The sequence below is a fragment of the Benincasa hispida genome, chromosome 4 (genome assembly GCF_009727055.1).
Source record: "Benincasa hispida cultivar B227 chromosome 4, ASM972705v1, whole genome shotgun sequence".
NCBI lineage: Eukaryota > Viridiplantae > Streptophyta > Magnoliopsida > Cucurbitales > Cucurbitaceae > Benincasa > Benincasa hispida.
Window position 1 is genome coordinate 58,950,957 of NC_052352.1, and position 24,261 is coordinate 58,975,217.

General features: G+C 33.7%; 1 protein-coding gene across 1 annotated transcript; it reads right to left on the reverse strand.

Moving 5' to 3' along the window:
- Nucleotides 1-6,580: 6,580 nt before the first annotated feature.
- On the reverse strand, nucleotides 6,581-7,093 carry LOC120076268 (uncharacterized mitochondrial protein AtMg00810-like). Its single transcript, XM_039030037.1, has one exon. The coding sequence runs from the start codon at nucleotides 7,091-7,093 to the stop codon at nucleotides 6,581-6,583; it is 513 nt and encodes a 170-aa protein (XP_038885965.1).
- Nucleotides 7,094-24,261: the final 17,168 nt, after the last annotated feature.

Consider the following 24,261-nt stretch of genomic DNA (forward strand, 5'->3'; position numbering starts at 1 on the left):
ATTCTCCACTTTGAAAGGGTCTTCTTCAAAGAATCAAATACACGTGATAATAATGATTCAAAGGCGTCAGTCAGAGAGGATTTTGCTTTGAACAAACTGCCTACAATTGGAGCCTTGAAAATTGAAAGGGTATGACTGTAATTTCACTAAACCTCCGTTCCCTCTCTGTATATATATCCCATTTATTAATTAATTTAGCAAAGGCAAAGTGGAAGAGAGATTGTTTGTATATTCTAAAGTGCTTTTGGTGATAAAGAAATATGGAGGTTTCAACTGAAAACACCTACAACGAACTGTATGCCCAAAAATGCGATGGTTTTGGCCTTCTGACGTTTCAAATTTCTACTCCATATCGTCCGAAAATATTCTACACCGGCGGCTCAGATTTGCCGTCCACGGCGGTGGAACCAGCCCCTCCTCCTACTTCTAGGCCACTGGCTGACACTTTTGAGACTACATTAACCAGACGGGTCCCTCCGCCACCACCAAGCCACGGCGGCGGTGGTCAAACCAACTAAGACCTCAGCGGCTGTAATTTCATTTGAATCTTGTGTATGAATTCATTTATGAGTTTCTTTAGGGTATTATCACCAAACATTTATTTTTTATTAAATTAACATTTATTTTTCTCTTCTTTTTTCTCTCTATTTTTTGTGGCACTATCATCAAACAAAATGGGGTATCCTTGTGACCAAGAAGGAAAACACAAAGATTAAAAAATCCAGTCAACTACTAAAAAAAATAACTGAATAACCTAGATTCCTTTCAGTAACTATTTTTTTAATTTGTTTTTTATTTTAAAAATTAAGTTTATTTATTCTTAATTTCTTACAATATTTATATTTTACTTAATTACAGGAGTTGTATTCTTAATCAAATTTTTTTTTTTAAAAAAACAAGTTTTTAAAAACTATATTTTTTTAATTTTCAAAATTTGATATGGTTTTTTAAAATATTGGTAAAAATTAAAGTAAACTAAAATCTAAAAACCAAATAATTTTCGAACGAGGCTTTAGTTTGACCATTTTATGTTTCAATCACCCATAAAGAACGTGAACTCATACCAAAAATATCTTTAAAAAAAAAAGAAAAAAAAAACTAAAAAGCGTGCAAATCTTACTATATCCCGTACGATCAATAACTCGATCCTATGTCTCGAATATTTCCCTTGGTTCAAAAGAATGTCTTCCAAACTCTCTAAGTCTACATTTGCCATTGCATTAGTTGTGTCAAAGAGTCATTTGAAAAAAATCTTAACCATTTTTTGTGTTTGGTAAAACATATTTAAATTAAATTTGTTAAAATCACTTTTAAAAACACGTGTTGACTTTAAAAGTAGTATCCTTCTTGCTTTTAAATTCTCCTAAAATTAGGTAGAATTTTTAATTAATATTTAATTTTCAATTTAATACTTTAAAAGAAGAAAGAACAAAATGCTAGTTCTGTCTCAAGCATCGTACATTGACAAAATGCTTGTCAAGTATTCGATGCAGAACTCCAAGAGAGGCTTGGAGTGATATTGTCTAAGGAACAGTGTCCTAAGACACCTCAAGATTGAGGAGATGAGACAGATCCTCTATGCATCGGTTGTTGGCAACCTCATGTATGCGATGTTATGTACGAGACTTGACATCTGTTATGTGGTGAGGATAATCAGTAGATATCAGTCTAATCTAGAATTTGATCACTAAACTGCCGTTAAGAATATCCTCAAGTATCTACGGAGAACGGGAACTACATGCTTGTGTATGGTTCTAAGGATCTGATCCTTATTAGATACACAGACTCTGATTTTTAGACTGATAAGGATTTTAGGAAATCTACATCAGTACTCTCAACGGAAGGGCAGTAGTCTAGAGGAGCACCAAGCAAGGGTGCATTGCTGATTCCACTATGGAGGCTGAGTATGTAGCGGCTTATGAAGTTGTTAAGAAAGTTATTTGGCTCAGGAAATTCTTGACAGATCTAGAAGTCGTTCTAGATATTTCAAAACCCATCACATTTTATTGTGATAATAGTGGTGTTATGGCTAATTTTCAAGAGCCTAAGAGTCAAGAGCGCGACAAACACGTAGAGCGGAAGCATCATCTCATCCGAGAGATTAAGCATCAAGGGGATGTGATTATCACTTTGAAGCATAATGTTGTTGGTCCATTTACAAAGGCTCTCACGGCTAAGGTGTTTGAGGGTCACCAGCAGAGTATGGGTCTATGGGATATGCCACATTTAGACTAGGGCAAGTGGGAGATTTGTACTGGGCGGTTTGTGCCCTAGTTTATTGTTTTGTGTACTTTGTATTATCGTTTGACTTTTACACTATACACTCCATTAGCTTTAGGTCAAATGGAAGATTTTTGGGGTTGATACCCTAAATCTAATAGGGTCCTATAGTTTGTAATTGTAATGTGTAAACATTTTATTTATGTAATAAAATATTTGATGTTTTATTTCAAAATTAGTTGCATTAACCACAAACCAATAAACTAACATCCAAGGTTGTCTTGTAGCTTAAACATGTATATAGAGACATATGGGTGGATCATGTTTAAATGATAACTTAAATGGTCTGTAGTAGATGGATAAGGTTGGATACCTTATCCTTGTGACACTACGAATATGACCCGTTTTGTAGATGTTACATTTGTTGTAAAGTGCTACAAATGATCTTATCCTGATCATTCATGTGTAGACATATGAGTAGGGATATTCTATACAAAGGAGTTTGTATAAGACCGAACCATAAAATGTTTAGTCTCATTATATAACGTCGTTCATATTAGAGACTAACATTTCATCAGGATGACTATAGGTGACATCATCTAAATCCTGAGTGAGTCTTGAACTCCTACCTGTGAAGACGGTCCTCTGATTAGTATGGGTGAGAGTTGCAAATCGTCGACTCAATAAGCCTACTATTTTGGGGATTCATCAAATTGAGGAGCTGGGAACATAGCTACATAAGAAAGAATTCACTCCTTCCCCAACATTGGGGTAAGTAAATAAATTTCTCCCTTAAGGGCTAATTTCGGGGCTTGAACAATGTGATGCCACACCCTCTCCTTACCCGAGAGATGTTCGATCATAGTTGGACTATGATTTATTGTTCATTAAAAGGATCAGTGGTACTTAAGGAGTTAGATGTAGCTATAGGGGAAAAACGGTAATTTTGGCCTAGTTGTATTTACAAGCAATTTGTGAACGGTCATCGTACTGTTGATTGGTTATATCCTATGAACATAGAAATATATATATAGTGTGTAGAGTGCAGCTGACGATCTTTAGTGGAGTGTCCGTCAGTTAATAGATGGTGAATAATTTAAACTAAAGAGTTTAATTAATTATTCACGTACCCTTGGAGTTTCAAGCTACAGGTCCATGAAGTCCCCTTGGTAGCTCAATAGGACTAAATGAGAATCAATAATAGGATTAATTTGAATTGTTCAAATTAATCGAGGAAATTGATTATATATGATATTTTAAGTTATACGTGATATAATTATTATAATGTATTTGGTACATTATATTATTTTTTAGAGGAAACACATATTTGAATATGATTCAAATGTTGATTATATGAATTGAATTCATAATTGTTAAATTTAATATAAATATGATTTATATTAAATGTCATATGTGAGAGAAAAGATACTATAAGTTATATTGTATATGATACAATATTAAAACTATAGGTTATATGTTATATTTGATATAACATATAATTTAATATATATATATAATATAATAAGCTAGTTATCTATATAAATATATATATATATATATATATATATATATATTAAACGTTGTTTTAAATTAAATGAGGGAGGGAGTAACAACTCTCTCCCCCTCTTTTTTCTCCACCTACGTAAGTGGGTGTTTTTTGGATTTTGATAATCTTTTACCTGTGAGAGAAAAAAGAAAGAAAATGAATGTTGTTTTTGGCCAAAAAAAAAAAAAAAAAAAAAAAAGGTTCTCTAAATTCCTCTCCTATTTCTTCATCTAAAACTCTCATTCTCCTCCCTTCCCTCAATCCAAATTAGCCACAACCCACCACTCTTGGATTCTCTACCTGAGAATACCAAGGTCTCCAATTGGTAGTGTCTTTTTGGTGTTCATGATTTCCACAGTGAAGAGGAATTGTGAAGTTTTTGTTCTTCAAGGGTAAGTCTTCTATTCCCTTTTTCTCTTCTTAGTTTCTCAAGTATGTTGTATGTTTTGTTTAATTAAATACATCATTTGTTCTATTTCTCTGTAAAATTATGTTCTATAAATTTTTTAGAATTGGGACGATCTGCTTCCACTGCACACCCTTCACAGGGATCCTTCAACTGCATTCTTACATGGACATCTAAATTAGATTATATACATGGTGAAACTTAAGGGATTTGAGGTAAAGGGAAAAGATGGCCTCTATTACCTTCTAAATAAGTTTATCTATGGACTTAAACAATCCCCTAGATGCTGGTACATAAGGTTTATTGATTACATAGAGAGTATTGGGTTCCAAAGAAGTACATATGATATATGTACCTATGTTAATTCAACTTCCTACAAGAACAAGGTATATCTACTTTTTTATATTGATGACATGTTGCTAGCAGAGAGTTCTATAGAAGATTTAACTCATGTCAAAGATTTTCTAAAGAGAAAATTTGACATGAAGGATATGGGTCAGTCAAGAAAGATCCTAGGGATTGAAATCTCAAGAAACATGAATTCCTCTACTCTAAGTATTAGTTAAGCAAGCTACTGTGATAAAATATTCAGAAGATTCAACTTATCTAATGTCAAACTAGTGACTATCTCTATAACACATCATTTTAAGCTATCCTTAGCTAATTCACCTTTAGAAATAAACATTGAACACCTAATATAGATTCAAATAGTGCCACACAGTTAAGTAATGGGCAGTTTAATGTACTTGATGATCTCAACAAGGCCATACCTCTCTTATTGTGCTAGCTTAGTGAGTAGATATATGTCTAATCGCGGCAAAAAAATATTGGAAGGCTACTAAATGGATACATAGGTATCTAATTTGGTCTAAGAACACAAAGCTAACCTACTGAGCCAAAAGACAGAACTAGAGTTGTATGACTATGTTGACTCTGATTTTGTAGTGGAATTTAAACAAAATGAGATCCCTATCTCGCTACATGTTCTTATATGGTCCTAATTTGCTAAGCTGGAAAGCCAATTTATAGTCAATCACAGCTCTATCTACTATAGAGGTAGAATGTATAGCACTAGTAGAAGCCATCAAGGAAGGATTGTGGTTAAAGGGCTTGATGGCAGACTTTGGTATATCACAAATAGTAATTAAAATCTATTGTGATAATGAAAAAGCTATCCATCTTTCCAAAAACCCATAATACCTCTAGTATCATTTTATAAAAGACATAATTGAAAGGGATAAAATTGAGGTGTTGAAAGTACATACCACAGAAAATGCAACAGACATGCTCACGAAGCTTGTCTTCAAACTCAAGCTCCTCAAATTTCTTGAATTAATCAGCTTCAACTTACTTGGAAAAGGTTGGACAAGAGTTAGATCTGGAAGGAGAAAGCTTCTCACGTTGGGATCAAGATGGAGATTTGAAAGAACGTTAATCTCCAACGATCATTTTTTTAAATACAATTTCTTAAATAGTGTTTTATAACAAATCCTCCAACTATAAAAAGAGATCTAATCTGAAAAATAAAACGAAGAGAGAAATTTGTAATCGAGAGTGAACACATCTTTGTAAGCCTTTAAGAAAAAAAAAAAAAGAAAACTCCCTTCACGTGGACGTAGGCTTCCTAATACTGAATCACGTATATCATTATCTTCATCTTCTCATTCCCCTTCTACTTAGAAGATTGCATGTCAAAATCTCTTCAGATTCACCTACAAAATCACCATCGAAGATCACATAAGGTTTTAGAGAAATGAGAGCAAACTGTTATGGAAAGAGTTTTACATTAATGAATTTTTCACTCAGATTGATAATTATATTGAAAATAAGGGAAAGAAGATGAACACCAGGTTTACGTGGAAAACCCTGAGTCAGGGAGAAAAAACCACGATAGGAGAATTTTTATTAATTTTTATCACACTACAGAACACCAAAAACTCAGATATAAATAGACCTGGCAGAAACCCTAATACAGTAGGAACAAGTAAAAACACTAAAACACCGCGCAAATACATCTTATTTCAACACTCTTCCTCAAGTTGAGGCATAAATATAAATAAAACCCAACTTGCTAACACAAGTTTCGATGCTTTGTCTTAGTAACCCTTTGGTGAGAACATTAGCAACCTGTTGGCTTGAAGAAAGGTAGGGAATACAAATGCTGCCATTATCCAATTTCTCTTTAAAAAGGTGTCTATCAATCTCTACATGCTTGGTCCTATTATGTTGCACGAGATTATTGGCAATACTGATAGCTACTTTATTACCAGTTTCATGGGACCATGACTATCCTGGTGAAGATCAGACAAAACTTTCTTCAACCATATCTATTCGCATATCCCTAGACTTATAGCCCTGTATTCTACCTCAGCACTACTTCGAGCCACCACACCTTGTTTCTTACTTCGTCAGGTAACAAGATTACCCCACACAAAGGTACAGTATCCTGAAGTTGATTTTCTATCTGTAACTAATCCTACCCAATCTGAGTCAGTATAAGCTTCAATGCATCTCTTTTCATGTTTCTTGAACAATAAGCCCTTTCCAGGAGTAGACTTCAAATACCTCAGAATCCGAGTAACAATCTTCATATGTTTCTCGTATGGAGCCTGCATAAACTGACTGACCATACTGACAGCAAAGCATATGTTTGGTCTAGTATGTGACAGGGAAATCAATTTCCCAATGAGATGTTGGTACCTTTCTTTATTTACTGGAACCCCTTCAACAGAATCTCCCGGCTTAGTATTGACTTCAATGGGAGTATCAATGGGTTTACATTCAGTCATCCCTGTTTCTTTCAACAAGTCCAAAGTGTATTTCCATTGAGAAATGGATATTACGTCCTTCGATCTCGCTACCTCCATACCGAGAAAATATCTCAAACTATCAAGGTCTTTGATTTCAAACTGATCTGCCATTCTCTACTTTAATCTAACAATCTTTGCTATATTCGTCTTCTGAAAAAACAATATCATCGACGTACACAATGAGAACCGTAATCTTTCCTGATCCGGATTTCTTTATCAACAGAGTACAATTAGAATGTCCTTGAACAAAATCTGGGGACTTAACGAAGGTAGTGAATCTATCAAACCACGCTCTTGAAGACTGTTTTAAGCCCTATAAGGACTTCCTGAGTTTACAGACCTAACTTTCAAATTGTGCTTCAAACCCAGAAGGAAGGCTCATTTAGACCTCTTTTTCTAACTCATCATCCAGTATAGCATTCTTTACATCAAGTTGATGGAGGGGCCAGTGTCTGTTAACAGCAACTGAGAGAAGAACCCGAATTGTGTTCAGCTTCGCTACTGAAGAGAAAGTCTCTGAGTAATCAATCCTATATGTCTGAGTGAACCCTTTAGCAACCAGTCTGACCTTGTATCTATAAAGAGTCTCGTCATACTTCTACTTGACAATAAACACTCTCATACAATAGAATGAGTGAAAAAGTGAGTGGAAGAGTTATTCAAACCCAATAATGGTGTTTGGTGAATAAGCTGAGTCAAAGGAAGACTTTCTTTATTCAACAAATAAGTGGTGGAAAAATGAAAGGGCAGGACAGTAATTTCACACAAGCTTCACTTAATATTAAAGTAGTTGCCATTGAATTAAAGAGATTCATAAACCATAGGCCCATTTTAGAGAATCAAGAGAGAGATTCAAAGTAATTTGCAGAAGAAAAACGAAAAAAGATAAAAGAAAAATGGTGGCTTCAAGTTCAAGTCTACAAAAGAGCAACAACGATAATGCTAAACCTGGCCATCCACGGCGGCCTATTAACGCTGCCGGTGGCGCTCAGATTAACCGTCTTTCTCGACAACGTCGGAGAACCGGCGGCAGTAAGAACCGTGTTCCTCCGCCGGAGAAGAGCACCGGCGGCGGTGGCAAGACAAACTAAGATCAAAGTTGGGGGTTTTTCCCTTTTAGCTTTTGGATTATTATTATTTTTCAGTGTGTAGTTAATAGTTATGTAATTGGTGACCCCATAACTCTTCTGCAAAAAGATGACACATAGTGGGAACAAGTTTAAATTTTTTGCTTGCATCATTCCTTTAACTGTCTATTTATATTTTTCTTGTTTTTTTTCTATTGGTCAAATTATATATATAAAAAAAAAGCCTTAAACTTTATCATTCATTTGAAAAAATATTCACATATTCCAAAAAAAAAATAAACTTTCGACAATTGCAACCGATGATAGCATGTTGTTTATAATTTGTAAATACGAATTATTTATTTAATAAAATAAGAAGTATTTTATTCGACATTTAAATTGAATTAACTCAATCAAATAAACTAAGATCTCATGTTACTTAATGTAGCCTGAACAGTATGTGGTAGACATATTGGATCGTGTTTAAACAATAACATAAAAAGTTTGCAGTATATGAATAAGGTTGAATGTCTTATTTTGGTGACACTGCAGATACAACCTAGATTGTAAATGTTACAAGAATTGTACGTGTTACAAATGATTTGATCCAAATCGTTCATGTGGAGGTATATGAGTGGAGTATTCTATATAAAGAGTTTTTATAAGACAGAATCACAGAATGATTAATCTATCTTTATAACACTGTTGATTGAATCAACTAATATTTCATAGGATGACCATAGGTAACTTGATCTCAATCTTGAGTGAGTTATGGACTCTTGTCTATGAGGCAATCCTTTGATTTGTATGGGTGAGAGTGTTGTCATGTTGTCAATTCAATATGTCTACCATTTTGGGAATTTGTCCAAGTAGGGAGCTGGAAACATAGCTACACAAGATGACGTTCAGTTCTTCTCATGCTTGGGGAAAGTAGATGAATTGTTCTCTTAAGTGATGACTTCGGGTCTTAAACAAGGGGCCCCTCTCTCTCATTAGCACGAGAGAGATTTGTTTATGGTAACACCATAAACAGGTTGTTCAATAGAGGATGAGTTGTACTTAAGGAGTAAGAAATGATTGCATGGATAAAATGGTAATTTGACCTAACTATAATTATGAGCAATTTATGAAAGGTTGACTTACTGATCATTGATTATATTCGTGGACACAAAAATATATCTATAGTGTGAAGAGTGCAACTGTGGGTTTTCAGTGGAATGACCCACAGTTAATGAATGTTGATTAATCTAATTAAAGAGTTTAATTAGTTAATCTCAAATCATTAGAGCTTCTAATATTTAGGTTCATTAGGTCCTATGCTAGCTCACCAAGAGTAAAACAAGAAATAAGTAATTTTGAAATTGTTCAATTTATTAAGAGAAACATATATTAATCATATATGATATGATTATATAATGTATAATGTATATTGATACACTTTAGTGCATGTTAATTATAACCATGCACTATTATAAATTTGGGCTTTAGTGTCGATTTAAAACTAACCTTATAGGGGCAAAATGTCGGTTGAAAACCAACATTGAAGATCATGTTATAAAGATCTTTAATGTCAATTTTAAAGCGATATTAAATACAACCGACATTAAACACCTTAAATAACACCTTCTTCAATATAGGTTGTCTTTAATGTCGGTTTCCCAACATTAAAATGTCTATTTTTGTAACCGGCAATATTTTTCATGGTTTTGTTGTTGAAAAATTTAAAAAGAAAAATTGCTTCAAAGGGTCCGAATTAGTCCAATATCCACCAAATCAATAATATTTCTATTTTATCTGTAAAATAGAAAGAAAATGACAAGTTGTTTAACTAAGTGAATAATATTTGAATAAGATTTTAGGCATAAAATTAATATATCATAAAGCAGCAATCAACACTAGGGGAATTTCTAAATAAAATACAACAAAACTTGCATTAAAATAATATAGATAGGATATTATTTAACGTAACCTGCAATCAAACAAGTTTTTATTTTAATAGTATCTATACTATATCCTCTGTATAGTTTATGATCGAAGGTTCAAGCAAAGTGAAAGGGAAAGGCCAGCACACAAATGAATGAAGGTCAGAGACTTTTCAATAAACACTACGCAAAAATAACCTAAAACAAATCTTCCTGTTTTTGCTCGAGTTCCAGCTCCAGCTACAGATCCACCTTCAAAACTAACCAAAAAAAAAAAAAAAAACCACAAGAATATAAAAAAACCACGATCTGATGAACGCATGGATCTGATGTATAACGCGCGGATATGGCAGTGGACGGCGTGGGGTTTATGTATAGCACACAGATCTGACAGCGAACAGAAGAACAGACAGACGATTATTCGTTTACAGTTTGCTGGTGGCGAACGGTTCGGAGCTGACGGAGTGATAGGAACCTCAAAGCTGGTGGCGAAAGTGAGGGAATCTGCGGCTGTGAGTAACTTTAGGTGAGAGTTTTGTGAGAAAGGAGAGAAAAAGCTTGAAATACTAAGACGTGAAAAATAGGGTTTCACTAAAAGGAAGATGGAATGGGCTTAGCTATAATGTCGGTTTTAAACCGACATTGTAGCTTCATTAAACCGGATGAATAATGTCCGTCTAAAATCGATATTAAAGATTTGATTTTTTTAATTCGTCAAAACCGATATTGTACATCTACAACTATTTATTTCAACTGACATTAAAAGTCTAATTTCTTCTAGTGATGATTTATAATTAAAACTATATAAGATGAGAGAATAATATTTCAATAAAATTTAGACATAAAATTAATATGAATTGGATTCATATAAAAAATATAGAATAAAAATAATGTTAATGAGATTCATATTAAAAGTATAGGATAAGGGAGAGAGATGCATTTTTATATGATTTAAATGCATATTTGAATAAATATGTGATATTTAAAATTAATTAATTAATTATTATTGTTATTCATTTAATTATTATATATATATACACACACAAATAAAGAAATAATGTTAAATAAATTAAAAAGGGAAGGTAACTCCTCTAAAGTTGCATGAGAGTGGATGTTGGGGATAAGAGGAGTTATTCCCCTCATGTATGTTTTTTCTTTTATTTTATGTATTTGATACATAATAGAAGAACAAAGAAGAGATCTTATCAATCTCTCTCTCTTGAGATAATTTTATCTTAGAAAAACTCAGAACAAAAGGTGGTTCTTATTTCTCTCTTTAAATTCCAAAACCGCGAAGGATTGCACAATCCCTATTTCTTGCTGGAGACATAGTGGGGAAACTTTTCGGTGGTGTCCTGCCATTTACTTTCTTGGAGGTTCGTGCAAAGGAGATTCTTGAAGGTTATTGAAGAGTTGGTCTACAGAAAAGGTATTTTTTTTCTCAATCATTGAAAAAAAAACATGCTTAACCCTAATGTAATTTTCTCATCCCAATTTAAAAACAAAAAGCGATAAAACGTTTTCGTATTAAGATTCGATCCTTTCTACTCTAAGTCTCGATTTCTATTCAAAATGCTAACTATTTCTATTCCAATGATAATTTTTAAATGTTTATGAAAGTTCAATGGTGATATTGAAACTTTTGAAAGTATAAGGATTTTTTTTCAAAGTTATCATTGATCTAGTAATTAAGCTTTTCAAATAATTTTTCAAAATATTAAGAAGATACTTCAATTGTCAAAATATATTTTTTGAAAATTAATTTTATATAGAAAAACTATGCACTCTAATACCAATGATTGGAGTGAAAACTCAAACAACACTACAAGAAAAAGAAGCTCTCTCGATGCCTAAAAACGCCATCGGAAGAATAGTCGTCGGGAGATAGGGTCTCTCCCGACGAAGTAAGAGAAGTGTCGGAAGTTAGAAATAACTCTGACATAGTATNCCCGACGAAGTAAGAGAAGTGTCGGAAGTTAGAAATAACTCTGACATAGTATACTAGTCGTTGGGAGATTGGGAGAACGCCTGACCATTGGTCACTGCCCATCGGGAGTTCGGAGAACTACCGACGGGCTATTTTACTCGTTGGGAGTTCCCGGATCTCTTGACGACTATCGTGGCCATTGGAAGATCCACTATTTAATCCTCCCCTTCAGTGCTAGCCGCCCCGCCGAATGCTCTCACGCCTTCTTCTTCCTCTTCTTCAAATATTCTTCTTCACATCCATCGTACTAAAAGAGCCCTCCCCTTCCATATATAAAAAGCCCGTCGAACGCTTTTAGCCACCTGACGCCGAATGTCTTCAGCCCTTCGCACCTCACGCCGTCGGCTGTTTGACTTCCTCCGTAGCCACCGATAAGTACTTCGCCATTTTGTTTATTGAATATATGTGCTTTGATTTTTTTTTTTTTTTTTGGCATAATCAAAATAAAAAATTTAATATTTTTTTTGTTAGTGTTTTGAATATACATATTAATTTTGTTATTGTTATTGAGTGTACATATTAATTTTTTTATTATTATTGTTATTGAATATATTTATTAATTTCGTTATTGTTATTATTATTAAATATATTTATTATATTTTTTTATTATTATTATTGAATATACATATTCATTTTGTTATTGTTATTGTTATTGAATATACATATTATGATTATGTATCGGGAGATCCTCTCCCGACGGATTTCTCCCGACCAAACTCCCGACGACTGTTTATGCATCGGGAGATCCTCTCTCGACAAATTTTCCACACTTTCCCGATGAAATGTGACGTCGGGAGAAGTCAGAATTCCTGTAGTGACAAAGGCTTTGTACTTTGTCCTATAATACAGGTTATTATTTTGGATTACAAGTTGGTCAGAAAATATTTATTTTTAAGAATGAATAAAGAATGCATTAAACTAAGGAATAAGTTATTAGTGGAGTATAGAGAAGGAGTATCCCACTTTTTAGAAATGGCGAAGTTTCATGTTAATGATTCCGGACGAATAAGATGTCTATGCCAAAATTGTATGAATTCAATTTGAGAAAAATTAGATATCGTGGTACGACATCTATTAACATATGAAATATCTCCCACATACTCTGAATGGGTATATCATGGAGAGCCAGTAAACTTATCTAGAGGTTTTAAAAGTCGTACAACTTATTCAATACAGAATGTTGAAGTAGATAGTATAGAGGGTAATATTGTCGAAGAAAATAAGATGTTGAATTTTATAAACGATCTACAAGTTCCAATTGAAAATGAAGATGCAAATGAAGAAGGGATTGAGAATGAAATGTCCTCTAATGGTCAATAAAGAGATACCACGAACTTATTCGAGATTTAATGACCAAAGCACATAATGAACTATACCCTGGTTGTTCGCAATTTTCGTCCTTGAACTTTTTAGATTGTTTTGGGGAGAAAGTTTGAGTTTTATATGTGTTCATTCTTGTTTATGAGTTTCAATATGTTGTGGGGGTGCGTAGAGTTTGGTTGTTATTGTTTTGGAGTTGAATTTTGTAGGTTTTTGTGTGTTTTTTTATTGTTTGCAGGAGGTTTCAATGTGTGGTTGTGTACGCGGGGGGGTGGGTGGGGTAGGGGGGCGGCGTGGGGTATGGTGGGGGTGTAAGTGGTGTGAGGGGTGCTGGGGGCGGGGGAGAAAGGGGATTGGGTAGAGTTTTGATTATACTCAATTTGTGCTCGTGTTTATCGTTGAACACTTGAGAATTTTTGTGGTGGTGTTTATGAATGTTTATGAAGTTCGAATGTGTTGTGGGGGGTGGGTTGAGATTGGTTTAGATTATTTTGGAGAGAAACTTTGAGTTTTATGTGTGTTCGTTCTTGTTTATGAGTTTGAATATGTTGTGAGGATGCGTAGAGTTTGGTTATTGTTTTGGAATTGAATTTGTAGGTTTTTGTGTGTTTTTTGTTGTTTGAGAGGTTTCAAGTTTGTCGTGGGGGGTGGGTAGAGTTTGATTATACTCGTTTTATCGTTGAACGTGAAGTTTTTGTGTGTATATGAATGTTTATGAAGTTCAAATATGTTGTGGGGGGTGGGTCGAGATTGTTTAGATTGTTTTCGGGATAAATTTTGACTTTTATGTTCTTGTTTATGAGTTTGGTTTAGATTGTTTATTTATGAAGTTTGGTTGGATGATTATGACATTTGTGAATGTTTTTGTTTATGAAGTTTGAACGTGCTGTGGATGTTTATCGATATAACATTTTAATGTTTTTGTTTTATTGTAGGATGCTGTTCGGAGATAAAGTTGGACGATTTTACAAGATGCTGTGTTCAAGACGTTGTTTTCTTTTCTGTATTTATTAACATTGTTTTCATTTTATTACTTCTATGTATTTTTTAAAACGAATTTCTTTTATTTAGTATCGATTGCGTTTTATTGTAGGATATTGTAACTTTTCATTTATTTGTTATAGTATGGACTTCGTTTTCTTTGTTTTATTTATTACGTGAATCTGTTTGAGTTGGTTAATGATGTTTTACATATTATTCAGATAAAATTTAAAAAAATTAAAAGCCAATATTCAACTAATGAAGGAACTCCCCACGCATATTTTGGCGTATCGGGAGTTCCCGCAACTTCCAATACATGCATAGGGTGTCGGGAGTTTGAGAACTCCCGATGGATTTTTTCCGACCAAACTCCCGACGATCCATATTTCTTCGGGAGAGGATCTCTCGATGCATTTTCTACCATTTTCCGGCGATTTGTGGCGTCAGGAGAAGTACGATTTCTTGTAGTGCAATGGTTATCAATCAAAAATTATTTATAAAAATATTTTTATATATTACAAACAAAGGCAATTGGCACTTATAAAAATTGTTGGATCGGTATGAAAACTCTAGAGAGGATTGAATAGGGTTTCATTAAACTTTTTCTTAATTATGCTCCAACTAAACTATTTAGACACTTTTTAAAATAAATTAATAAAAAAAATTTTAATAGATGTTAAATAACAATATTGATAAAAAAAAATGAAATAATAAATTCAATCAATCTCAACCAACAAAAGAATAATAATCTATAATATGCAACTAAAATTACAAAAATAAGCAGAAAAGAGTTACAAAAGAAGTCACCGTAATTTTAATAAGTGGTTCAGTAAAACTCGACCTACTCTACCTTTCCAAGTGCCTCTTGGAACTTTGAATAAAGTTCTCTTAGGCTATTTCCATGGATTAGAGTTGAAATCGTTATCTTCCTTCTTGTTTTTTTTTTTTTTTTTTTTTTGTTTCTGGTTTAATAGCAAACTCGATCCTTTCCACGAATTAGGATTTAACTGTTACAATTTTTTAAACTTTAAAAATGCACAATAAACTCTATAAAAAGAGTAAATATAAAAGTTTGAGCTCATACACTTTAATCCTCATAGTACAATAAAAAATTCTCTCTATAATACAATGAAACGAATTAAAATTGAGAACTTGGGGAGAGAACAACAATGGTGACATTTGCATATCTTGAGAATTGTAAAATTGTAAAAAATCAAGAAATTTTGGAGATGATGAAGTATAAAAATAGGGATAAGTGGGGTAAAAATCTAATTTTAATTTAGGCGGTTAGATTGTGTAAAAAGTAAAATGAAAGGTGGAGACTAAAGAGAATTAAAAGAAAAAGAGGAATATATATATATAACATTCAACAGAAACATGCATGTAATGATTAAAAGATGGATGCCAATGAAAATTTCGAAGCGTTAATTTTATGAAAATTTCTATGGAAATATCGATATAATTTTGATTTTGATGGATATTTCTAGAAAAATTACAAAAAAATAAATTTAAATTAGTAAATAAATATTTTATTATTTGTAAACAAGTTAACATGTCTATTGTTCATATTATATTTATATTAGTGATATTTTGTTGCTTAATTATTATGTTTGGTGAATTTTTCAATTCTATAATGTAAATATCGATTCACCCCTCATGTCAATATCAAGCCCACAAAAAATGGAAATATCCGTGGAAATATCAGCATGTTGAAGAAAATTTAATAGCATACCGACAACTTTATCTTTCTTAAAGTGACCACTTGGTAACTTTTTGTTTTTGTTTTTGTTTGTTTTTTGTTTTTAATTTTGTTAAATAAATTGTTTTAGTGTTGATTTTCTTTTAGTGGTAAAGAAAAGCTAAAATCCACTAATTACAAATTGAAGACCCCATGTGTCACACTTTAAGGCTCTATGTGGCGGTCTCTAATTTGTCTAATATGATGATTTGGCCATCATGTCACCATTTCCAGTATTTTTCCATTAAACTTGTTTAGGCTATAACTTCTTGTTTTGAGCTTCAATTTGAGTAATTTAGATTGCATTAGAACCATTGTTTCAAGTTTCACACAATGAACTCTTCAAATACACATTAAAATTGTTAGTGTCTAAAAGTAAATTTCCTATCATCAAAACAATTAATTAAATAATTAATTAAAATTAACTAATTTGAGATTAAGTATCAAAAGTCAACCGTGCCATCCTCAAATATTGTAGCCAAAAGTCACTGTCGGAGGTGGAACTTCGTCATGGGTCTCACATGATTGAAGAAGAAGCACGCAGACTGAAGACAGGAGTGGGGGCTTGCTCGGCAGCTGGACTCAAATCGCAAGGGGAGAGGCTGTGGGCTGGAGAAAATATTAAGAGAGAGGGAACATATCAAGAATAGGAGTTTAATTAATTAAGAATTAATGGATGGGAAGAGATTTAAAGGCATAATTTATTCTAAAATTAAATTAGCCTAATTTTGTAATGAAGGTCATTACTGTAGGGATATTCAAATAATTCAACAATCCAAAGAATCTGGACTATCCAACCTAAAATGTAAGAGCTGTAATTTATGTATTTTATACATAATCATATGTTTCTATTTTTTATTGTAATTGTGAAGTTCATATACAATTGTAATTTGGAATAATCTTTCCGTTTCTCATGAAAATCTTCTGGTTCGATTTCCTTCCGTATGGGTTATTGGTGTTTTATGTTTCTTTTAAAGGTAATTGCAATTTGTAGCATCTTTAGGATGAATAACCAAGTGTATAACATCATTAAAAAAATTGCAAATATAGATAAGTCTATCAGTGATAGACTTCTATCGTTGATAGGCTCCCAAGTCTATCAGCGATAAACTTCTATCATTGATATACTTTTACCAGTGATATGGTCTATCACTGATAGATTCCTACCAATAATATGGTCTATCACTTTTAGACTATTTAAATTTGGTCATATTTGCAATTTTTTTAACACTACTACAGAAACTGGATTACTTGACGTTTTTCCAATGTCAAGTTGAGGGTATACTTGACGCTAATAAAAGCGTCGTATATTCGACTGTTAAGTATAATGTCATAACTTGATATTGTAAAAACGTCAAGAGAAATAATTCTTGACAATATTTTCATGTTAAGAAATATAATATACTTGACACTGATGACATGTCAAGTATATTAATTCTTGACACTTATTATTGTTATTACTCTTGACATTTTTTATTTGTCAAATATATTTTTATCTTGACACGAAATAATGGTCAAGTAATCTAATTCTTGACACATTTCCAATGTCATGTATGCTTTTTTTTTTCAAATTAAATATTCGAATTTAATTTCCATTTCTCATTTCTCGCACTCAATTGGTTATTAGAAGGAAAAAGATTTAATTATCCAATAATTAATATTATTATAAATATAAATGATAACCAACTATCATACTATATTTTATAACCTATAGTTGTTATATTTCATCCCATGAAACATATAAACCATTAGTTCTTTTTCTATTCCATGGTACTTAATGTAAATCTCATTTATATTAATCCTCCACTAGATGTATCTCATACATCGATCATATCATATATAATCAAATTACCTCTTGTCAATTTGAACATTTCAAATCAACACCAAGAACTGATCCTCAACTTAATCCATTGAGCTACTAAGGAGACCTTATGGACCTGTTGCTCGATACTCCAACGGTACGTGAATAACCGACTAAACTCTTTAGTCACGGGATCCACCATCCGTTACCTGCCAGACACTTCACTAAAGATCGGTAGCCGATGCTCCTACTACATATATATTATGTGTCCATCTTAACCAATCAGATGTGCGACAAGCTTTCACAGATCGTTCGTAAGTACAGTTAGGTCAAGAACCGTTATGCCCCTGTAGCATCTAACTCCTTAAGTACCACTAATCCCTCTAATGAACTTAAGTCATAGTCCTGAGTCCTCTCTTCCAAAGAGAAGCTGTGGCTACTATGTTCAAGCCCCGAAATCAGCCTTTAAGAGAGCAATCTCTCTACTTATCCTGCTTCGGGAAAGGAGTGAATTCCATCTTGTGGATTAAGTTCCCAGCTCCCAAATCAAACAAGTCCCCAAAAAGGTAGGCATGTTGAGTTGGCAATCTGGCCACTCTCACCCATACTAATTAAAGAATCGCTCTCAAAGGTAGAAGTTCCCAAAACACTCAGGATTGAGGTCGTGTCACCAATGGTCGTTTAGGTGAGATGTAAGTCTCTAGTATCAATCACTTTGTATACAGAGTCTAGTAATCTCGTGACCCAGTCTTATACAAACTCTTTGTATAGGACACCCCCCCTCACACGTCTCCACATGAATGGTCAGGATCTACCATCTGTAGTAGTTTACAATACTTGCAAACTTCTACAAAGCGGGCCATATTCGTAGTGTCACGAGGATCAGGTATCCCACCTTAATCCTTATACTACAGACCTATTTAGATTATCACTTAAGGTATGATCTACTTGTATATAACATATACATGCTTAAGTTCACATAAGATAACCAAGGAGCTTTGTTTATTGGATATGAGTAAATGCCAGAATTAAATCACATTTATTTTATTCATAAAACAATGTGTATCATTACAAATAACAAGACTCTGGGAGAATTAAGACACCAATCCCAACAAACCTATCAACAAGTTACATTGTTCAATATGTACGTAGAGTTTTAAAGTCTAAAGATTGAGAAAACTGGTTGTCTACTTTGGAGGGTATGAATTAGTCCAATATCCATCAAAAACTTTAACTAATCATCTAAATTAGTCCAAACGTACAACCAACAACTTTCATAAGTCAAAGATTTACCAAGGTTTGTAAAATAATTGTACAGTGCCTTAATTGATTGATCTAGACAAAGTTTTAACACATATAACGTACCGAAAATGACTTGAGTCCTAACCGAAGACATTTAGAATTCAACCTTTGCCACTCTCAAGTGAAAGAAAATGCACATCATTAGCTAGCTGAGTAACAGTGTACACAAAACTAATGTTGGTTGGCCCTAATTTCAAACAAGCCACTTAAGTAACACCTAAAAAAGAGGCCCAAACCATTCTTGTGTATAGATAGGATATTTCTAAGTAAAATACAACAACACTTGCATTAAAATAATATAGATAGGATATTATTTAACCTGCAATTAAACAAGTTTTTATTTTAACAGTATCTATACTATATATCTTGTATATAGTTTATGATCGAAGGTTCAAGCAAAGTGAAAGAGAAAGGCCAGCCCACAAATGAATGATGGTCAGAGATTTTTCAGAAAAGACTATGCAAAAATAACCTAAAACAAATCTTGTTTTTGCTGCAGTTCCAGCTCCAGCTACAGATCCACCTTCAAAACTAACCCAAAAAAACCACAAGAATATAAAACCCACGGATCTGATGAACGCATGGATCTGATGTATAACGCGCAGATCTGGCGGTGATCGGCGTGGGGCTTATGTATAGCGCACAGATCTGACAGCGAACAGCAGAACAGACAGACGATTATTCGTTTACAGTATGCTGGTGGCGAACGGTTCGGAGCTGACGGACTGACAGGAACCTCGAGGCTCGTGGTGAAAGTGAGGGAATCGGCGGCTGTGAGTAACTTTAGGTGAGAGCTTTGTGAGAAAGGAGAAAAGAAAGCTTGACATACTGAGACTTAAAAAATAGGGTTTCACTGAAAAGAAGATGGAATGGTCTTAGCTATAATATCGGTTTTAAACCAACATTAAGGATTCGATTTTTTTATTTTCACAAAACCGACATTGTACATTCGCATCTATTTATTTCAACTGACATTAAAGGCCTAATTTCTTCTAGTGATGATTTATAATTAAAACTATATAATATGAGGGAATAATATTTGAATAAGCTTTAAACATAAAATTAATATGAATTGGATTCATAGATAGTAAAAATAATGTTAATGAGATTCATATTAAAACTACAAAGATAAGTGAGAGATATGTATTTTTATATGATTTAATGCATATTTGAAAAAATATATGATACTTATAATTAATTAATTAGTAAATAAATCTAAATAAATTAAAAAAGAAGGTAACTCCCCTGCAGTTGCATGAGAGCGGATAGTGGAGGTGAGAGGAGTTATTTTCTCCATGCATGTTTTTCTTTTATTTTCTGTCATTGATACATCATAGAAGAACACAAAAGATATCTATCAATATCTCTCTCTCTTAAGATAATTTTACCTGTAGAAAAACTCAAAACAAAATGTTGTCCTTGTTTTTTTCTTTAAATTCCAAAACCAAGAAGGATCTCACAATTCCTATTTCTTGTTGGAGACATAGTGGGGAAACCTTTCGATAGTGTCCTGCCATTTACTTTCTTGGAGGTTCGTGCAGAGGAGATTCTTGGAGGTTCTTGAAGAGTTGGTCTACGGAATGTTAGACATATTTAAATAATAATATGTTTAATTAAAGTATGGGTTATGTATGTGGATTAATAATTTATCATATTGGTTATTTTATTAGATTGGACCTTATTATGTCATCTAATTAATTAAGGCCCTAGATTCCTAATTGAGTATGGACTTAATGTGTAGAAGCCTATTTCTAGTTAACTAGGGTTTAATGGGAACCCTAATTAAACTAGTATATAAAGAGACCTTAGGGCTATGGTCCCTAATATACCAAAACAATAAGCACTCGGTCTTTCTTAGAATCCCATCTAGAGAGATCCCACTAAGGGCATTCGGAGTTTTGGTTGAGGAAGACCATGGTCATCCATCAACATCTTGAAGCTCAATTTTGCAATGGAATCCGGTATGTTATTCTTCACAATTTGGCATGAATAATCCTAGGGTTTATCTACTCAATATAGATATTAAGAATTTATGCTAACAAGTGCTATCAGAATATGAATTTCATGTTGGATTGTTGGTTTAGGTTTGTTTTCCATTGGGATTTTGATTTTTGTTTAAAGAATTTATAGATTATTTAAAAGAAAAAGAAGAAAAAAAAGGTTGTACACAATTTTACTAAATGTTTAGATTTTTTCATGTGGAAGTGTGTTCTTTTGCAATCTGATTTGTGTTTTTTAACATTTTAATGTGATTGAAAATTGGAATGAACATTATTTCAACTTTTTTTAATGCTTTTCACAATTTGTGCAAGCTCTTGGGTAGGCAATTTGTGTTCTTGCACAGTTTTTTTTTCTTTTAATCAATGAGTTTGGTAGATTCAAGTCCAAAGAACTGATTAATTAATTTTGTTAATAATTAATCGATCCAATTTTTCCAATCTAACATGTATTGGGAATAAAACAATCTATTTGATTTTACCGGCGGTTTTTATTTGATCTTGCCGATGATTCTTGATTTTAATTATTGATAATTTAGTGAATTAAAAATCAAGATTTTTAATGGATAATTTTGTGAATTCGGTTTTAATTTGAGTGAAAATATTGTGGATTTAATTTAAATTTGATTAATCATGTTGTGGATTCAAGATTTATTGATCATGTTGTGGACTAAATTTAAATTTGATTGATATTTTGGTGAATTTAAATTTAAATTTGTTTGATGATATTTGACAATATTCACATGTTTATGTCGCTTTAATTATATTATGTGTATGCAATTATTAAGTGAATATTGGTAAAGGCTATTTGGTGTTCTTCCTCCTTTATTTTTATACAATAATATTATTATATTATTGTGTCTTATATTTTCGATTGAATTGGTCAAAATAATATTTTATCAAAGTAGCCTCTGTTATCTAGATTAATTTAATTCTAAAATATAAGATATGCATATTCATGAATTTATGTGGATAATTATCAGCCCAAAGGAAGATAATTATTTGGCCAAATTATGGGTATGCATGTGGTAATGAGTATGTAGCAATTATAAGGATTGCTCATGTGAAAAATAGTCGGTCCAAAGAAAGGCTAGTTTTTTGACAGAGTTAATTGTTAGTACTTTGATTACTATGTTAAGAGTACCATTTACAGTTGGTGTTTTTGCTCAAAGGCTGGACATCAATGTTGTGTTAGGTATCTTGTTAAAGGGGCCCACCACATATGTGAAATTATTTTGTTATATTTTAATTGTGAGCATATGTTTTGTTGTTTATTGTTTCAATTGGTCTTACTCAAATATCTAGAAATCTGAGTTCAATCCCTAAGTTGAATGAATCAAACTTCAAGATTTGGAAGGAAAATCTACAGATACTTCTCGGGTGTATGGATTTGGATCTTGCATTAAGGATCGATAAACCTACTTCTACTGAGTAAGAGCCAAATACGACTAATATAGAGAAGTGGGAATGGTCAAATCGCATGTGTCTGATGATCATTAGGTGTCACACCCCGCCCCGAGCCCGCACTTCTAAGCCCGAAGAGAGGCGTGAGGGACCACAGATACCACCCTTTTATGATATCTACTGCCCATTCGAACCTCTTTACTATTACGCACAATAAACTTTAAGTCAAGGAGATATCAACAACTAGTTAAGTAGGCCCATTTTATTACAACAATGTAATATTTATACAACTCCAAGACTTAACTACAAAGTTTACAACAACAACTGTAAATCCCTCCGGAAGTGTAACTATGGCTTTGGCAGACCTTGACCTTAGCAGCACCCTGGAACTCCTCACCTTTTGCTACCTGGGAAGAAAAACATGAAATAACAGAATGAGTTTCACAAAGCTCAGTGAGTGGTAAACAACTTCTAGAGTCTATTACAACTCATATAAACAAGCATATCATAAATACGAGATTACATTCAAACCTCAGCCTTTGAATGAGTCGGCTCTTCAAATCTAAGGCCAAACCCTCCTACTTAGCCGCATGTCCAAGTGTCCTTCCTCACACTATTACCGCAACCTTTACATCACCGCAATCTGGAGGTGTCTTCTTCTCCTTTCACCAATGCATGGCCCTCAAGTTTGTATGTCTTCTTATGCATCCACCTCATTTGCTTAAGGCCTAAGGTTTCCTCCAACAAGCCACATGTCCGGATGACGACCTTGAATGCGTCCATTCTCTTCATATTGCGTTCATCTAACCACAAATCCACCCATCCAATTGCCGCAACATTCCTATGCCATACACCACCAATCGCGCATGCGTTCAATGCCTCGGATGTCTTGCTCAGTGCACCATCACCAACGCATAACAACCTTTGGGTCGACTTAGTTCTCAACTCAACACCTCAAGGCATAGCTCACTATCGGCCCAGGTTCTTGCTAGCGCATCCCCTTATGGACCAATGCAACCAACCTCATGAACCTTAATACCGCAAGCCTTAGCAACGCAAGGAACAATCACATGCGTCCACCTTAGCTCGTTCCATCGCCTAGGCTCATACTTTAGCAAGGCCGCCGCATCCATCGCGTAGCAAGGCCGCTGCATCCATCGCGTAGCAAGGCCGTTGCGTAGCATCACCGCATGCCCTCACGTAGCATGGTCTAACTATCAACGCATTTTCCCCTCTTGGAACCTCTTGACCAACGCATGGTCTTACTATCAACGCATAGCCTCCTCTCAATTAGTCCTCTTACACACTTCTTTATGTTCTTTGAAGAGAATTCGAATTCTCATCTGAAGTCATTGGCCTATTTATAGGCGTCCAAGATCTCTCTAAGGCCGACACCTCCTACTTGGTCGCATGTCCAAGTGTTCTTTCCTCACACTATTACCGCAACCTTTACATCACCGCAATCTGAGGTGTCTTCTTCTCCTTTCACCAACACATGGCCCTCAAGTTTGCATGTCTTCTTATGCATCCACCTCATTTGTTTGAGGCCTAAGGTTTCCTCCCAACAAGCCACATGTCCGGATGACAACCTTGAATACGTCCATCCTTCATATGCGTTCATCCTTCATATGCATTCATCTAACCAAAAATGTGCCCATCCAATTGTCGTAACATTCCTATGTCCAGACACCACCAATTGGCGCATGCGTCCACATGCCTCGGATGTTCTTAGCTCATAGCATATCACCAACGCATAACAA